Source organism: Capra hircus, chromosome 13 (assembly GCF_001704415.2).
Source record: "Capra hircus breed San Clemente chromosome 13, ASM170441v1, whole genome shotgun sequence".
Lineage (NCBI taxonomy): Eukaryota > Metazoa > Chordata > Mammalia > Artiodactyla > Bovidae > Capra > Capra hircus.
Window position 1 is genome coordinate 19,329,078 of NC_030820.1, and position 19,953 is coordinate 19,349,030.

The window sequence follows — 19,953 nt, forward strand, 5'->3', positions numbered from 1 at the left end:
TTCCATTCATTCCCTCGTCACTTAGTGTTGCTCAAAACTGTATCCTTGGGAGGTGCTTGGTGTGACTTCTCACTCACTCACTGTTGATTGAATGAGAGTCAGCTCTGTGTGTGACCGTGTTTGGTGGTCTGGAGCTGCGCTGCCCCGCACAGGGCCCACTAGGCATGTGTGGTGATGTTGAGCTCCTGAGAATTGCTGTCAGCCTTCATACATGCCAGAGATCAAGGACTTAGTGATTTTAAAAGTCATTAAGGTTGAAATGCTCATATTTTGTATGTATTATTAATTTCCCCTGTTTTTTCCCCTCAGTGTGACTATTAGACAACTTAAAAATACATACGTAGCTCACCTTTGTAGCGTGCGTTATGTTTCTGTTGGACAGCTTCCCAAAAAACTCTAGCCATCTCACTGAACTATTTTAGATTTTCCCTTTTTTATGATGGGAAAAGTATAATTAATCTGCCTAATTGTGTTTCAATTAAACTAATATACACTTGATTTATATCCTAATAAAAGCCCATTCAGGTTAGGGTTTAAATTTTATTTTTTGTCATCTGTATATATTGCTTAACATGGCACCTTCCACAAGTTAAGTAAGTGTTAGATGAATGAATGGACAATGAACACTAAGTTGGAACTGGAGGTAAAGGGGAGTCATTTTGAGGATATGTAATTTATTTACAGAGTGAATAATATCAGAAGGTTGAGGGCTTATTGTTTGTTTTCACTCAGGCACCTGAGTAAAAACCCCACACTCAGATGCCTGCCTTGTGGCCGTTACTGGTCAGGTATCAGATGTTTCATGTGATTTGACCTGAGAGACAAAATGAGAAGTTTTTGTTTTGTATTTTCAGAATTTTTCTACTGGCAACTTTCTCTTCTTCAAAAAACGGTGTTCTGGAATTAAGTTGGAGACAGTGGAGGAGACAGAGGGAGTGCCTTGAGTTTGTCTCAGACAAGGCTTGCTTAACTGAAACCCCCGGTTTTCTTACCTGGAAATTGAGCATGAGCTGCCTCCTTTGTGTTGGCACAAGAATTGGAGAAACTTAAAGCAGTTTCACTTAGATGATTATAAATAAGTGGTACTTGCTGTTCCCAACAATAGCATTCATTTCATGGAGGTTATTGTTTATCTGGGGTTGAGAGTTATCCTAGCCAAGTTATTCTTTTAATAATTTAGCCTTTGATCTTTGTGGCACAATTCTTAAGTTATTAAAGGTATTTTGGGATATGTTTACTTGAGTTTTGTGATCCGAGTTTCCTCGATTGGCTAATATTTGGAAATGGATGGTGCACTGGCCTGCACTTGGGCAGCATTTTAGTTTGACCATACATAAAGGGAGAACAACTTTGAGCTTTGAACCATCCGACCTATGGCACTCCCTTCCAGTTGTTTCTCCAAGTACAAAAAGGCTCTCATTTAGTGTTACATTTTCCTTAAAAAAAATAACTGATCAAAACTATTGTGTATTCTTTTTTATGAATATCCTCACTTTATGCAGCACCATGAAATCGATAGATAATAAATACCATATAAAACTGAACACAAAGTGACCCTAAATGAAAGGCATTTCCTCGTTTTCCTAATGACAAGATTTTAAAAAAAGACTTCTGGCCAACTAAACAACTTTTAGGGGTATATGTGAAATAATTAAATGGCTATTATAACTACACATTTTAAAATGATATGCACAAATATACTTGTATGCACTGTTGTTGTTCCCCTTTTTCACATTTATGGAAAACTTATTTAGAATCTTTACATCTTAGGGCTTCTCAGGTGGCGCAGTGATAAAGAATCCACCTGCCAATGCAGGAGTTGAAAGAGATGCGGGTTCAGTCTCTGGATCTGGAAGATCACTTGGAGTAGGAAATGGCAGCCCACTCCAGTATTCTTGCCTGGGAAATCCCATGGATAGAGGAGCCTGGTTGGCTACAGTCCATGGGGTCACAAAGAGTTGGACATGAGTGAGTGCACACATGTGCACGCACACACACATCTTAACAGCAGTTTTTTTGCTTTCACTAAAAGTACTTCTGAGTTAGTCATCTAATAAAAATAACGCATTTTTAAAAAAATGGTAGTAATGAATATTTATTAGCTGCTGTTTATTTACCAAGTACGGAAAAGATCCTGGATGCATTATATTAATGCATTTCTAACTCACCATCCTATTATAAACAAGAATATATTTTGTAGCTATTTCTGTTACTTAAAAATTGTAACTCTTTTTTGTTCTCTGATTCTTTTGGCAAACATTCTATTTTTTTTTAAATTGAGATGTTGGTGTATCATATGTGAATTTCAGGCATACAACATAGTCACAGTTCTTAAAGGTTCTGTTCCATTTGTAGTTATTACAAAACACTGGCTGTATTCCCTGTGCTGTACGTGTATCCTTCTTTTAATTGGAGGATAATTGCTTTACAGCGTTGTCTTAGTTTCCACTGTACAGCAGCATGAATCCGCTATATGTGTGCATGTATCCCCTCCCTCTGAGCCTGCCTCCCACCCCCCATCCCAGCGCCACAGTCCTCGCAGAGCGCCTGAGCTGAGCTCCCCGGGGCACAGCCCCTTCCAGGAGCGGTCTGTGCCAGCGCTCTCCCCGTCCGCCCCCCGCCCCACTCCCCTCTGTCCGCAGCTCCGTTCCCTGCTTCTGCATCTCTCTTCTTGGAAATAGGTTTCTATTTCCAAACCCTGGAAGTAGGATTATCCGTGCCGTTTTTCTAGATTCCACATAAATCCCATTTTAAAATCAACGTCACTACTGCAAGTTTTACCCCACACCACAAATACCATTTACATAGCATTACCGCTTTTTGTTTTTAAAAAATTCACCTAATAGAAATACATTCTGACCTGTTATAAAATCACTTGCTATTTTTTTTAAAGTAAATTCTAAAAGGCTTTTTTCTAATAATAGCCAATAGTTTTTTTTTTTTTTAACTTCCAAGAATACTTAGTAAACCTGTGGTAAATTTCTTGGTCTCCTTTTTAAAACAGGTTTTGGGCTCATATGTTTTTCCTAGTATTGAGTTGTTCAAAATATCATGAAGGAAAATGCTATCTAATATGAAAGACTTCAAAGAATTTTTCTAAGGGAAATTTTGGGAAAAGTATTTTGTCTATTATTTAGGCATGTTCATTATTAATAATTCTTAACCCTGCTGAATAATTTCACAAAAAAATTTCTTTGAGTAGATACTTTGAACATGAAACAGTTAAAATATACACTTAAGTCCTACTAAATATTTCTAAAATAATATAGTACTAGTTATATATTAGTAATAAAGGTACTACCTTCAAGGAGAAATGTTTTATTATGGTTAGATGAAGGGAACAACATTTTGCTTAAAACCAGAGACGAAGTACGTTAGACATGTTACCTGATTTTTGCAACTTAATTGGTTATTTGCAATTATATAAAAGGTTTGACCATTTTATACCATATTTATACCTATATTTTATATGTTATTTAGACATTTTTACAAGAAGGTATGCCTACATCTGCTCGATGTGATGATTTAGAAGCCTTAAAAAAGAAGGGCTGTCATCCAAATGACATTGAAAATCCCAGAGGCTCCAAAGATATAAAGAAAAATAAAAATGTAACGAACCGAAGCAAAGGAACAGCAGAGAAGCTGCAACCAGAAGATATCACTCAAATCCAGCCACAGCAGTTGGTTCTGCAGTTACGATCAGGTATGGAAATCTGATTCTAGGAGTGCCTTTGGGTCCACTTGAGCTTCCAGACAACGTTATATAAGTTTTTGTTGAGAAATGCTGAGTATGTTAACTTTTAGAAAAATTTTTGAATTTTTTGCAGATATAATTTGGCAGACCATGTACCTGACATATGCCTAATGTCCAAAGTAAATTCTGTTAAAGATTCAGAAAGTATTATTAATAGATTTAGTGGGTTTTTTAAAAAATAAAAATATCCATCTTCTGGTGTAACTATATAGCATAAAGATAACATTTTAATCTATTTTTTCCTTTGTTTTTGTACACTACTATTAAAATATTAAGGTTTTCATAAGAATCTGTAGCAGTCCTGAATCTGGAAAAAATAAAATGGATGCCCCATTCTCTTCTAATCTCCAGCTCTTTCCACCCAGGACTTGCGTGTGCCCTCCCCACTCCCTCCCCTGTTGCCCTCTCTTCAGCCCGGTGCCTCTAGACCTGCCCTGGCCAACCTCTGCTGGCATCTGAAACCGCCAGGCCTGATGGACCTTCGGCAGGCCTTTTTTATTCCTTTATTTAACTCTTCTGTACACGTGATGCCTTTGAGCTCCTCGACATGTTTCTTTTTGGCTTGTGCGATAACGCTCCTGCTTTCCTTCTTATCTCTCGCCAGTGCCTGCCAGTCTTCTTTCTGTGTCATTTTTCTTCCTTCCTCTTTGTAGTCCACTTAACCGTTGGCTTTCCTCTCATGGTTTTGAAGCCCTTTGTGTGCTGTAACACAGACGTTTTTCTCTCAAGCTCCAAACACAGTTATCCAGCTGCCTACTAGAAATCTATATAGAGAAAATCTCCAAGTTAAAAACTAAATGACCTTTTACCCAGACCTCTTCCTACTCGTGTATTTTCTGATGCATTTCAACTCATACCGCTGGTACATCTCTTCTGTGTCCTTATTGGTTTCATATCTGTATCCTCTTTTTTTTTCCCTATAATTTTTTAACAAGTTTGTCTCCTTAATCATCTTAAAACTTTTCATCAGGTTTTCGTAAGGGAAAATCAGATTACTTTATTCACTGCACACAGTGCATCCTGTAAACAGAGGAGTCTTCGCTTGACAGCGTCAGTCTCTAAAACATCCGGAGTACCCTGTAGAGTGCCTGCCTCACCCACCCCATCCAGTTTGTGTTGTTCCCTATCTGTTTTCCTTTGTCGTAGTTAGCAACCCACTATTTGCCTGTCTTGCCCATTGTAGATTGGGAATGCTGTCTCTTTTCATTATCCCTGGGGCCTGGCATTTTAAGTATTTGTGAATAAAAAGAGTACATAGCCATTGATTGAATTGCCTATGGAATGCCCTGGTTTTTGTAAAAACTATGTGAATAATACGGTTTACTCTATAGTGTTGACCTTATCAATCTGATTTACTTGGCTTTTCCGTTTGCTTTTGATTGCTGGCAAGCTAGTTTTCTAATCTCTGATTAATTAGGGGAGCCACAGACATTCACACTAAAATTCAAGCGGGCTGAAGACTATCCCATCGATCTCTACTACCTCATGGACCTCTCCTATTCCATGAAAGACGACTTGGAGAATGTGAAAAGTCTGGGAACAGATTTGATGAATGAAATGAGGAGGATCACTTCAGACTTCCGAATCGGTAGGAATTTTGAGAAAATTAATAATTTTCATTTGTGTAAATCTTGGCAGTTTTATTCTTCACTACGTACATGTGAGATTAGGAGGCTAGGTTTTAGCTTTTTCTTTCTGAGAGGACTGATACTCCTGTCACATGGCGAATGATTTTTCTGCCTCCTTGTTCCTCTTTTACTGTGAAAAAGAAAGAAAGAGTCACTCAGTTGTGTCTGACTCTTTGTGACTCTGTGGACTGTAGCTCGCCAGGCTTCTCTGTCATGGAATTTCCCAGGCAAGAATACTGGAGTGAGTTTCCATTCCCTTCTCCAGGGGATCTTCCTGACCCAAGGATGGAACCTGGATCTCATGGATTGCAGGCAGATTCTTTACCATCTGAGCCCCCAGGGGAGCCCTTTTTACTGGCTGCCATGTTATTTGACACACATTATACCACATAGATGATAAACTGCATGTTTGTTGTTACAGGAATATATTCATTCGTTGATCTTATAAACATGTTGATTACTTAGACTTGATTTTTTTAATGCAGTTTAACCATCCACCCTCCATCATCACTGCATGTGCGTTTTCCTCCACAGGGTTTGGCTCTTTCGTGGAGAAAACTGTGATGCCTTACATTAGCACAACACCAGCTAAACTCAGGAACCCTTGCACAAATGAACAGAACTGCACGAGCCCATTTAGCTACAAAAATGTGCTCAGCCTTACTGATAAAGGGGAAGTATTTAATGAACTTGTTGGTAAGCAGCGCATATCTGGAAATTTGGATTCACCAGAAGGTGGCTTTGATGCAATCATGCAAGTTGCAGTTTGTGGAGTGAGTGCATTTATTCTCTACAAGGGGATATTATTTGTGTGGATTTTAAGTGTGATTTTTCTGTCAGAAAATGTTACCTTAATTTCTATATCATACTGATTAATCCCTTAAATTCCCTCCCAACTGCAAGTGGTTTAAAAAAAAGCATAGTTAATCCTGGTTTTAAAAGCCAAAATGCTCACCATTTAAAACAGTGGGGCAGTGTAGCTTTAGCTGGTGTTCTGGGTGTTTTAAAGAGGCTCAGGGTACCCTGGCTTTCCAGCTTTGTGACTGAGATGGTATTGGGGTTATCTGAGACGTCACCAGGAACATTAAAAGTGCTCAAATAGATTGTGTGTCAGACACCATCTTCCTTTGGTTGGTTTTCTTCTGCTTATCTTTGAGAGGCATCGTCCCCATGTCTTAGTAATTTAAAAAGAAGGTTTTAAGTCCTAGTTTGAAAGCTGTATGAGAATAGATGTTCTGAGAAGTCATATAATGTTTGTAATTTTAATTACAAGATTTTCAGTGACAGTAAGCTGATCCTCCATTGGACTGGTGGTTAGAATTTTTTGACCCATTTACCAGCCGAAAATTTTAGGTGACCTTTTAATGATGTAGCTGAGGACGGAAGTAGAAAACATTGTGAGCTAGATGAAGTTTTATCTGTCTCATTTCCTCCTCTTTTTCCTTATAGTACCCCTGTGCCCTAAAAGACCTTTCTCTTCCAGATGCTTCTTAATGGTTACTTTTCAACCAAGTTTTAGTATGCTATTTGATACCCAAGATGATAATATAATACAGTGCTTGAGATAACAGTCTTTAGCCTGTTAGGACAAAGCTTCAAATGTTCCCATCACTGCTCATCCACTAGGCAATTTCCTTGCCATTCTAGAGGGCTGTTTCCTTCTCCTTAAGAGATAATAACAGATACACCTTAGAAAGTTTAAATACGGTAATCCATAGATAGTGCAAGTAGCCAACAAACAGTTAACAACTGTATTGTGGTCACTCTTGACTTCTCATCAGGGTAGATGCAGTTTAAGGATAGTCTCCACTTTTAAAGGGGAAGAGTAGTTTTCCAGGTGGTGCCTACCTTGATGCCTGTTTCCTCTCCAGCCATTCATTTGTGATCCTGCTAGAAGCTCAGATGGAGAAAGCATTCTCTGCGCTGTCTCTGCCTGAACCTCAGCCTTGAGATTAAAACAGGCCGTGGTATCCTGGCTGCTGCTTTCTGCTCCCTGTGCTGGCTGAGAGTAACTGTTCACTTACTTCTCTAAGTGCAGAAGAGACATATTCCAGTTGGTCTGTCAGCATGAATAAACTTAATTCTTGCCTTCAAGGATTTTATAGTCTTAGGAAGATATATACAGATGTATGGAGTAAATAAAGACAGATGATTATAAAATTACTATTCAAGAGGATTTTACCACCACTTTAAATTTTTTGCTGAATAAGGTGGAGAATAAAATAAATGAACAAACAGTACTGATGGATTAAAAGGGGTGGAATTAAGCAGGGTCAAGTCTTTGAAGAAAATGCTTTTTTTTTAATAATTAAAAAGGGGAGGCTTTTTTAATATGGTGGCTGATAAAGGGAGTATATGCTCCAGAAGGTGGAGTAGGTATGGATGGGAAGGGGAGATAACAGTGTTTAGATAAAGTTGAGTGTGGGCTGAGACATTTTCGTTATTCATTAAGCACCTAGTAGAGATAAGATGATGCACAAAACCAGATGTGGTCCCTGCCCTGCGTGGAGTGGAGCTACCTTTTAGTGGGGAGAAGGACACTGACTTTAAAAGGTTTTTTAAAAAAGAGCTGAGACAGACAGATAGGCAAGGTGAAGTGTTATAGTGAGGTGAGGGAGTTTTATTCAGTGGGCTCAGTGCCTTTATCAGCAAGGATGTTATTAGCATTGTGAAAAGAGAAAATACAGAATTAAGTTGAAAGTATAGTGGTAGCCTATATAAAGATGAAAAGATTTAATCTTTGCTGAATTTCTGTAGCTAGTATTTTAAAATTGAAATCCTTTTCTTTTCAAGTCACTGATTGGTTGGAGGAATGTGACACGGCTGCTGGTGTTTTCCACGGATGCTGGGTTTCACTTTGCTGGAGATGGGAAACTTGGTGGCATTGTTTTACCGAATGATGGACAGTGTCACCTGGAAAATGATGTGTACACAATGAGCCATTATTATGTAAGTGCTTAGTGCCTTACATTTAAGTGGATTCGGGTTTTTAGAGTATTATGCGTAATGGGCTTGTGGGTTTTCAGGATTGGGGTTCTGTTATTTAGGTAAGTTGGGCCCTGACCTAATGTGCAGGAAAGCTTTGTTGCTGTTCTGAGGCTGTGGCTTTGTGCCTGCTTCCTTCCGCGTGGCTGAGGGCCTGGTGGTTAAGGGAGCTGCTGACTCCTGGCCCTGCACCCCAGCCCAAAGCTCTGTCTCCTCTTGCTCGGTCCATCAAGGGATAGCAAGTTTGATACTGTGTCTGAACAAATCATTTGTATAGTCTTACACTCCTTGTCTTATTTATATACGATCTAAGAAAGTAGGCATCCTGCCTCTACGGAAAACAAACACTGGCAGTTTGTTCAAGGTCTGGAAGAAACCTAAACCTTGCTGAATCTTGGTCTTTTTCTTAGTGATAATATACCTTTTATTATGTCAATTCTTCAATTTCATTGTTCTGACATCTAATATACATAGATAATCTTTTAAAAATCTTTTTTATTGAAATTTTTGTGTACACATAAAGATAGAAAAGGATTAGAAACCCACTAGACAGCACCCAGTTCAGCAATAATTTGTGGTGTTTCAGGCAATCTTGCATAAGTAATCCAGATATATTTGCAAATCATTATTTTCAGAAAGTATTGAAAAACTGGAGTATATTGGATATAATTACATACTAAATTTTATTCCTTAATTTCTTAGGATTATCCTTCTATTGCTCACCTTGTCCAGAAACTAAGCGAAAATAACATTCAGACAATTTTTGCAGTTACTGAAGAATTTCAGCCTGTTTACAAGGTAAATATATACGTGTGAGATTAAAATAGGAACACATTTTTAGATCCTTATTGTTTAGTCTTCAAAGGCAAAATGATATGTCTGAATTGAAATGTGGGAAAATGTCATCAGATAGAAAGGCTAGATTTTACAAACGTGGTATTAATTTTAATTACATTGCAAAACTAGTTGTTTTTAGGTCTGACTCCTTATTTAGGATATATATCAAGAAATGGTTTTTAAAAATAGATAGTAGGTACTCAGTAGATGCTAATAAGTCAAGTTTTATAGGTTTTATCTTTTAATTGCAGGAACTGAAAAATTTGATCCCTAAGTCAGCGGTAGGAACATTATCTGCAAATTCCAGCAATGTGATTCAGTTGATCATCGATGCGTACAATGTGAGTGCATTTTAAGTAAGATCTGTTTTGGGCAGTACCCTGTTGAGAATACTTTGCTCAAAAAAAGTAAAACTCCTTTCATACACAATTTAGCAGGCCCCAGAAGACAATGTAAAACTTGTATGTAAAATTCTGTATATGGAGGGAAAACTCATTCTCTTACAAAAATGTGTTTGCAAGGCAAAATAAAAGGCATGGCGGCGGGTGGATTTCTAAATTCTGTTTGAATGTCATTAAGTAATTCTCCTTTTTGGAAAACAAGTATGAAACAACTTCCATTTAGATTTATAGGATTACCTCAGTCTTCTTTACTTCCCTTCATTTTACAGATTCATTGATTTTGATGAATTGTGCCAGAAACCCTTTTTTTTCTAATTCTTCTCTTGCCATATTTTCAGGGTACATAGTTCTCTGTTCTCAAGTGGTGCACACACAGTCATATGTGCATGTATCATAAAATATATATGAATCCATACATGACTTATTAAAGTAAGATTTGTAAGATTTTCACCCCATGTGGAAGGAAGTTGAAATTAAAGAGGAATTGTTCATCTTGAGTTTAGTTCTGGGTGCTTTAGGGATACTCACTCATTAAGCCTTGGTCAGTAACTGTTGTAAGTCATCGGAGGCCTTTGTAATACAACTGTAACTGTCCTGTGCTGCATACACCAGCTCCAGCCCTTTGACAAGTTGAATTTTATTTTCTACCTCATGCCAGGGGAGACCCTACACAGATTTTTACAGACTTTCTAGATTCCGGTTTTTCCCTGTCACCCCCAGAGTAGTTCTGTCTTTACAACATATCTTAATGCTTTCCTAACTCCTTCCGCGGAGTGGCGTGACCAGGACCGAGCTCGCTGCTGCAGTCTCCTCCACTTGTCCTGCGCCCTCTGCTGTTCTGCAAAAGCACTGGCTTGAATCCTCCCACTCTGGGTTTTCTTTCTTTGAGAGAGTGGGGGCAGGCCTGCAATGGCCCCTAAGCAGATTTGTTTCCAGCCTATGTAGTAGATTATTTACCTTTGTCTTCAGTGAGCTGAGGCTTCCCTGATGGCTCAGACGGTAAAGAATCTGCCGGCAGTGCAGGAGACCCAAGTTTGATCCCTGAGTTGGAAAGATCCCCTAGAGAAGGGAATGGCAACCCACTCCAGTAATCTTGCCTGGAGAAATCTATGGACAGAGGAGCCTTGTGGGCTATAGACCGTGGGGCTACAGAGAGATGTGACTGAGCGACTAACACTAGTGAGCTAGAAGTGGTGGGGCAGAGGAGCGGGTGTTGCCAGTGGGGAAAGAAAGTATTCTGAGTCCTTAGAACTCTTCATAATTAATATTAGGCCTCTGTGCTGTGTCATCATTAAAATTTTAACTAAATACTCTCTTCAGTTGTGTACATTATTTTGAATAATTGGTTGTTATTTATTTGAGCCCATTTCTCTGGGTTTTGTGTTTTCTAGTCATCCAAGATTAGGCTTCCAATATTTAAATAATACTGTTTTCTTAACAGCTCATTTTATCCATTGGATTTATTAATTCAACTTATTTTATAGTATCATTTGTTTGCCTTTCCTCTTACTAGTCTTTCTTTTAGTCCCTTTCTTCAGAAGTCATTTTGGAAAACAGCAAATTACCGGAAGGAGTAACGATAAATTACAAGTCTTACTGCAAGAATGGGGTGAATGGAACAGGGGAAAATGGGAGAAAATGCTCTAATATTTCCATTGGGGATGAGGTATGTTATATAAACATTTTTTTGAAGTAAAGAAAAAGCTTACTTGTTTATAAGCAATCTAGCTTATAATTTGAGAAACAGTTAAATATAACTTGAGTAGCTTTTTGAAAAATTTTTAGTAGATTGAAGTTGCTTAGTTTTTAACTTATCTTCTTGCTTTCCTTTTAAGGTTCAATTTGAAATTAGCATAACTGCAAATAAATGTCCAAATAAGAACTCTGAAACCATTAAAATTAAGCCTCTGGGCTTCACTGAGGAAGTGGAGATTATCCTTCAGTTCATCTGTGAGTGCGAGTGCCAGAGTGAAGGCATCCCAGGAAGCCCCAAGTGCCACGACGGCAACGGGACCTTCGAGTGTGGGGCCTGCAGGTGAGCGCGAGGCGTGCACGGTCCAGGGGCGTGGCAGCTGGGACAGCTGGAGGCCACCTGTCTGAGCTTCCCAGAATCTCTGTGGGAGCAGATAAATTATTCTTCCAACTGCTGTTGCTAACCACAAGATCAATTTGTTGGTCTTGTGTGTGTTCTTCATAGAAAGTTCTTCTCTGCCTTTTTTTCCTTAGGCAGACTACCTTCTAAAATAAAAGCTTTTGTAGCCATCCAAGATGTTACTTAACAAATGGTTATGGTAGCATTTGGGTTTTTCTCTCATGATAGCAATTTGAACTCTCTAGAGCTCAGTAAACTTATAGAAAGTAATAGTGATTTTATATGGGAACTGGAATTAGGAATTAATAAACGGTGTTCAGCTTGTTATTACATGTACTTCTGCACTGTTGGAATAATTTTAAAAAAATTCATATATCTGTAAAACTAAGCACTATTTTCAGAACATAGAATCTACTACTAACAGAACTTAAGTCAAATTATTTTTAATTTTTATACTGTAAATAAATCTTCCTATTTCATCTTTCTCCTATTTTTTTTAGAACAGGAGAGAAGACTGTTTTGATCCAACTGTCAGCTCCCAAATGACTAGGCTTTGAAGGGTTTTTAATCATGAGGAAAATTAATGACTATTTTGCCATCGTTTACTAGCTTTCTGTTCTAAATAACAAAATGTTACATTTTTTATTTTCCATGTCATATCCTGAGTTGTATACATTTTTAGTAAAATATTATTTATCTGAAAGATCTTGAAAATGTTTTGCCTTCTTTTTGTATATTTACCAGATACAATGTGTATAAGCACTATAAAAAGTGTCTGAAAAGCCTGAATCCTTAGGATAAATTTGTTTTTAAAGATTATGGTAGTTACATTTTCAAATGATACCTTTAGTATGATTTTCAACTTCCATGTACTTTTTGGGCTGTGTTTTTTATCAGTTCAGCTCTTCAGTTGTGTGTTTTTATACTTTTTAGTATAAAAATTGGGTATAAACTTTTAGTATAAAAATTGGGCAAATAATAGCAAATGTAATATACAGCATATCCTTTGAAAACATACCACACTCTTGAAAAATAAGTTTATCCTTTGTTTCCAAATGTTGTGTTCACCTGTTCATTGCTAGATTGTATTTTCATTTTGATCAGAATGGTTATTTTCCTAAAGAGGAGTTTTGTCCTAGGCCCCTGTGTAGATTCCGTATGGCCTTGAATGGCTGTGTGTGTGTGCACATGCACATAGGCACACTTCTGTGACACATGGCACAAACACTCTCATTTAATTGTAGTCTGAAGATAATGTTTATAGTTTTATTTCCTCTCTGCCTTTCTCGCTTTACTTGTTGCTTCAGTTATGTTTATTTTATGTGACTGAGATTTTGGACTCTCTGTTTAGGTGCAACGAAGGGCGTGTTGGGAGACACTGCGAATGTAGCACGGATGAGGTGAACAGTGAAGACATGGACGCTTACTGCAGGAAAGAAAACAGTTCAGAAATCTGCAGCAACAACGGGGAGTGTGTCTGTGGACAGTGTGTGTGTAGGAAGAGGGACAATACAAATGAAATTTATTCTGGCAAATTCTGCGAGTGTGATAATTTCAACTGTGATAGATCCAATGGCTTAATATGTGGAGGTGAGAATGGGCCTGAAAGTGGTTATAGAGTGTGGTCCTGTCTAATATAATGAAACATGTTGCAAGGTTGCTTAGTGATAAATAGAAAAGGGGCAGCACTGAGGGTCACTCCCTCCTGTGGATACTTTCTTACATATTCTTGCTTGTTTTCACTTTGCAGTGTTGTGATTATGTTGTTACCACTGTTGTGAGAAATGAGATTTTTAATTGCAGGAAATGGTGTTTGCAAGTGTCGAGTGTGTGAGTGCAACCCTAACTACACCGGCAGCGCCTGTGACTGTTCTCTGGACACCACGTCCTGCATGGCCGTGAATGGACAGATCTGCAATGGCCGCGGCGTCTGCGAGTGTGGGGCCTGCAAGTGTACAGACCCCAAGTTCCAAGGGCCAACCTGTGAGATGTGTCAGACCTGCCTTGGAGTCTGTGCCGAGCATAAGTAAGTCTTTCTCAGTTGCTTGAAATAGGTGATTGGTCACTGTCTGTTCGCCTGTGTATGATCACACGGTACCTAGAACAGTGCTAACACCAGGCCACACTGTAAATAAAGTATCTGTCACCTTGAAGCCCACTTTTTAAATCTAAGAATTCTCAGTCGCTAGTGTTGGCACATGATAGTGAATTGTATCCTATGAGTGTGGTGGTACCATTATTTCAACCTGAATTTGGTATTTAATTGAATCCATGTGGTAACCTTTGTTAAATTAGTATTACCAATTGCTGTTTACTGCCTTTTGACTAAATAAAATGGAAGGTTTTGTCTCTAGTAGAAAGAACCATAATATCAGCAACACATTTCAAAAGTTATTTTGGCTTTATATTGTATATTTCATTTCTGATTGGGCTAGTTTTAGCATACTACTCTTATTTCTTTTGGAGGATTTTAGTTTGAGCTATAATAAACCTATAATTTCACTTAGGAAGCTAGCATCTTTATGTTTAGTTTTCCCACCAAGAAATGTCATATGTTTCTTGATTTATTCATATCTTCTTTCATCTCTCTTGGCCTAATTTGGTCAAATTTTGAGTCTAGCACACAAAATAATCTTTAAGCAAATATTATTATAAATAATAAATATAATCATTTGCATTTTAACAGAGAATGTGTTCAGTGCCGAGCCTTCAATAAAGGAGAAAAGAAAGACACATGTGCTCAGGAATGTTCACATTTCAACATTACCAAGGTTGAAAATCGGGACAAATTGCCCCAGCCAGGCCAGGTGGATCCCTTGTCCCACTGTAAGGAGAAGGACGTTGACGACTGCTGGTTCTACTTCACATATTCAGTGAATGGGAACAATGAGGCCACTGTTCATGTTGTAGAGACTCCAGGTAGAAATCTGATCATTTCAAAGTTTTTTGCATTTTCTTTTATGTCTTTCTGCTGGTTAGAGCTTTTGGCAGTTCCCCTTGATCCCTGGGTTGGGAAGATCCCCTGAAGAAGGGAAGGGCTACCCACTCCAGTATTCTGGCCTGGAGAATTCCATGGACATTCCATGGAGTTGCAAATAGTCAGACATGACTGAGCGACTTTGACTCACTCACATCTAGGAACAGCTTCCAGCTACTTTACATGACTACTTTGCATTCAAGTTAGGACATTTTAATCTCTTCAAGCTTAAAATAGTATTTAATTAACTATAAGAAATAAGGGAAAGAGAAAGCAAATTTTATGTTATGGAGAGTTTGAAGAGTAAATGCAGTAACCCGTATAAAGCCCTTAGCACAGTGCCTGGTAGAAGGTACTCAGTAACATCATCACTAATAATATTTTTAATAGCAGCTTGATTTAGGCTTGGACGCTGGGAAAGATAATTGTTAAAGGGTATTATATGGCATGAATTTGTTCTGCTTTTCAAGAGAGGAATCATTTTTATCTTTTTTTTTTCTGAGAACTTTTAATACATTCTTTGGAATTTTCTACATTTGTGATTAAGTTATTATTGGAATGTAAGTTTTCATTTCTCTAGGATAAATGTTAGGGATTGGGGAGAGGGCATATATTTAAGTTCAAAAGAAACAGGCAAACTTTTTTAAAGCCATTTTCAGGTATGTGTGTTTCAAATACTGTTTTTTGAAGACCAGAAGCTTAAATTTTACCAAGTTTTTCTTTTGTAGATCTTGCTTCTTACTACCTTAGAACTCTTTGCATAACTCAACTTCATAAGTATTTTTCTCCTGTGTTTTCTTCTGAAAGTTTTAGTTTCTGGATTTGCATTTAGGTCCATAACGTATTTTGAGCTGCTCTCAGTATCTGGAGTGGAGGTCCAGTTATTTGTAGGTAGATTTCCAGCAGTTCTTGTACCATTTCTTGAAAAGGCTGACCTTTCTCCACTTTGGGTGAAAATAAGATGACCTTATGTGTGTGGGCCTGTTTCTGACTTTTGATTCTGTTCCATTAATTTAGGCATCTGTCCCTTAGCTAATAACACACTCTTTGAATTACTGTTGCTTCACGGCTAGTTCTGTGACATCTGGTAATGTAAATTGTCCAACTTTGTTTTTTTCCTGAAAGTGTTTTTGAGACACTTTCCTAGTTCTCTTACTTCTTTGTAAATTTTAGAATTCGCTTGCTTGATATCCCACACATGTCCTGCCAGGATTTTGATTGGGATAATATTGAGTTTATAGATAAAATTGGGAGAGGATTGTCTAATCAATTGTCTAATTGATGAACATAGATAAAATCTCTCCATTTATTCAGGTCTTTTTTAAAAATCAGTGTTCAGTAATTTTTAGCATATAAATCTTGTACATGTTTTATTAGGTTTATATATAAGTATTTTGTGATTTTGGTGCTATTGTAGATACTACTATTTTCTGAGGTTTAATTTCTAATATATAGAAATCAGTTTTGGTATAATTCATAGAAATACATGATTTTTATTTATTGATCATGTACCTTATGATCTTGTAAACTTATCTGTTACTTCTAGTACCTTTTTTTATAGGTTCTTTTGGATAGTGTGCCCCAAGATACATCACTTATCTTGGAGTTTCAATTCCTGTGTCTTTTGTGAGACTGCACACACAGCTCTCTGTGGTTCTGGCTGCACCTTCACAAGCTAACCCCCCTTGTGTGCGTATCCTTTGCTTTTTACTTTACAGAGTGCCCCACTGGCCCAGACATTATTCCGATTGTAGCAGGTGTGGTTGCTGGGATTGTTCTTATTGGCCTTGCATTGCTGCTGATTTGGAAGCTTTTAATGATCATTCATGACAGAAGGGAATTTGCCAAATTTGAAAAGGAAAAAATGAATGCCAAATGGGACACGGTAAGTTGGAAAACATCTAAAATGGAAGGTGTTTCATAAAGTAAATGTAACGCAAAGTAAATGTAAGACTTGTTTATTAGCTCTAAAGCTGATTATTAAAGTCCTTTAAATATTTCAGTTGCCCCCCAGAATTTATTATTCAGGAAACTTGCATTCAGTGAAAAACAGAAAACATCTTAAATACATCCCATTAAAAGAAAATAGTTGTAAGAATGTTTCTTCAGGTTACTGTGGTATTTTTATTTTCTTAATAATTTTAATCTTAACTCTGCTCTTCTGCCTTTTCTTCTTATATAAAATAGAATCCTGGGGACTTCCCTGGTGGTACAGTGGTTAACACTCATTTCTAACACAAGGGGTGTGGGTTCAATCCCTGGTTGGGGAACTTGGATCCCACATACTTGGCATGACCAAAAAAATTAAAACCCTACATAACTTCAGACTATTCAGTGGAAAGCTGCTGCTTTTTTTTTTTTTTTAATTTAACAAAGAACCCTAAGTAGAAATCAGCCAATCAAAAGACTACATGCTGTGTAATTCAATTTATATAATAGTCTAGAAAAGGCAAACCCATGGGGACTAAACCTATGGTCTCTAAATTGTCCAGATGGGTGTCTTTATACATTTGAGAATTCATGAAACTATATACTTTAAAAGGGTATTTTTACTCTGCAAATTACAACTCAGTAACCTTGTTTTATACAAAACTTAAAAGCTATAAGTGATGAAAATGTATGTCAGCATTTAGTGCTTTGAAATGTGGGGTTGGAGGCTAGTGTGGCCACACGTTGGCCGTCTTGTATTCATCTTTTGATACAAGGAGGCAGTGACAGTCTTCAGTATTTTTCAGGTGTAAATGAATTTTAGTCGTTTGCATTGTACAACAGTTTGCTTGGATTTTTAAAAAATAATTTTGGAAGCCTAAGAATAGTAAAAAATTGTCTTTTATAGTGTTTAAACACTCACAATACATGTCAGTTTTTTTCTGATGAAATCATTAGAAACTATTTCTTTTACTTTAGCAAGAAAATCCGATTTACAAGAGTCCTATTAATAATTTCAAGAATCCAAACTATGGACGTAAAGCTGGTCTCTAGATTGCCGTTCGTATTTTCTTTCATTTTCTGTCTTTGCATGTCTTTACTGCACTGCGTGTCTTTTATCACTATTGCTTTTTTTCTTTCTCCAAAGTCTGGCTTTATTTATATGGCTATACTGTGGCTTTTCTTTCTGTGTGTTAATAATAGTATTTAGAAGGGCTTTGGATTAAGCTATGGTATAGAAGCAGCAACTGTGTTGTAGTGAAAAGAACGTGTGTTGTGATCAGACTGACCTGGGTTGAGTCCCAGCTAAGTCTTCTGCTTAGGTAGAATGGTACTGGGTCACTTCACGTCCCAGAGCTTTAACAGGGAGTCAGTAACTATACTGTGTTGTTTTTGGCTGATGACTACAGTATTTGATAGCAGCCTGTCAATTATAATCCTCACTAGAGTCCTTTGCTTTAGATGGTATTATCAGCTTTATATGATAACATCCTTATATATAACAAATTATTATTTGTAAGTTTTAGAGTGAAAAGTGAACATGAAATTTAAAATTTCATGTAGAGAAAAACTCTACTAGAGTTTTAAATAAAAACTTGGCTGGAAATTTCATAGTGGTAATAAAGCTTGGTTCACCTATTCTCTAAGGTAAGGGAAAGTTATTTTGGCGAGTGTATGCTCTACCTGGGTGACAAATGTATCATTTTCTCTTCTGTCAACACTGGACAGGCTTTTTCCTTATAACTGAATTTTCATGAAGTGTTTCTAGCATGTTTTAATATAATTATGTAAGCCCCTAATACTCTGATAAAAAGGTTGTGATTAGAACCAATTCTCCTGACTGGTGACCCTGAACGCCTTCCTTTCCTTTATTCTTATTTCACATATGAGAAGACTAAGGCACAGAAGAGTTCAGTAATTTGACCAAGTTCACAAGACCAGTTACTGGAAAAGCTGAGATTCAAACCCAGGCCACTGGGCTCCAGGGTCTAGGTTCTTAAGCACTGCATTGAACGGGTAGCAATCAACATGTCTTCAGGAGACACTGTTACCTGGTTAGGAGGAGGGAGGTCACTATAGGAAATGACAGTCTTTGCTATTTCTGATAACTTAAGAATGTTAGTGTTACTGTGACACTACTGAATGGGGAAGTCACTGTTATACCCAGAAACCCTTCAATGCAGATTTGTTTTTACTCTGATGAGTGAGAGTATACTTATAATAACATGGTAAGATTTTAAAGTACAGGAACGTTTCTTATTTTTAAGAGATACAGGAAATACTGATAACGTTAGAAACCATTATGTGTCTGATTAAGCGGATCTTAAGACTTTTGAAATGGCAAAGTTAAATTTGATGGCAGAAAATTATTGTCAGATTCATCTTGCATTGTCTGGTACATTTTCTTAGTAGTATGAGACTTAATAGTCTTTTCTTCCTCACTTAGAGCTTTACAGAAAGAATGTCATTTTTAGAAGGAAACTAATTTGCTGGGTTTTTTTTCCTTTCTTGTTTCTGTCATAATCAGATATTGACATTTTATATGGATACTTACACGAAAAAATTTCTGTATCTCCTATTGAAAGGTAAAATTTTTACCTTGCTATATGTTAAATTGTATTTTGAAGGAAATCATCAGTAACAGTGAAACTTCATGTTTTTATTGTTGTCAATTTTTGGTACACTTGTTACTTCAGCCAAAATAAGCATTTTGGATAATTCAAGATATGAAAATTTTGTGAAAATTTTTTTATTCGTTAGTCAAATTCAGGAAAATTAATGGGTACTGGTTATTCTGAGATGTTTTTTCAAGAAAAGCTAAAGTAGAAATAAACAGTAGATATTAACGAATGAGCATTAAGAAATTAAATCATGGCTTACAAAACACTTTTCCAGGATGGGACCAAGGTTGCTGGTCAGTTCTGTCTTTAACATATTTCAGATAAATAGGCAGGCAGTCTAATTACTTCAACACATGAGACTATTCATGTAGGTACATTAAAAAAAAAATCAAATCATGAACTCTGTTAAAGCGGTTCATGTATAAACACATTAAATGTGGGCTGCTAATCTCCCACAGTTGTGCACTGCATTTCTAATAGGCAACAGAAACGATGCTGTAACCACATCAGGCCTTGCAGAGTAAGCACGGACGACATTTACTGAGAACAGAGGACTTCCCTGCTGAATGTAACCCTGTTCCTCTTGATTTAAACAGGCTTTGCTTTTTGTTGGGATGGGGAAGGGTTGCACTCTGAACGATGGGAACTAATATGCATTATTTTAGCTTAGCTCCATTTAAGATGATGCCCAATGCAGATGGTTTAATCTCTTACCTCTAACCTTGCATG

At 37.3% G+C, this 19,953-nt stretch overlaps 1 protein-coding gene across 3 annotated transcripts in view; it reads left to right on the forward strand.

Moving 5' to 3' along the window:
- The window catches only part of ITGB1 (integrin subunit beta 1), a 43,286-nt gene that overhangs the window by 20,219 nt on the left and 3,114 nt on the right, over positions 1–19,953 (forward strand). For 2 of the 3 annotated variants that reach the window (XM_018056845.1, NM_001314156.1), the window contains 12 exon segments: positions 3,481–3,703; positions 5,172–5,342; positions 5,917–6,155; positions 8,176–8,331; positions 9,070–9,165; positions 9,456–9,545; positions 11,131–11,271; positions 11,441–11,640; positions 13,049–13,287; positions 13,501–13,723; positions 14,384–14,616; positions 16,393–16,559. In XM_018056845.1, the coding sequence (XP_017912334.1) occupies positions 3,481–3,703; positions 5,172–5,342; positions 5,917–6,155; positions 8,176–8,331; positions 9,070–9,165; positions 9,456–9,545; positions 11,131–11,271; positions 11,441–11,640; positions 13,049–13,287; positions 13,501–13,723; positions 14,384–14,616; positions 16,393–16,559 (2,178 nt within the window). 3 annotated transcript variants of the gene reach the window in all.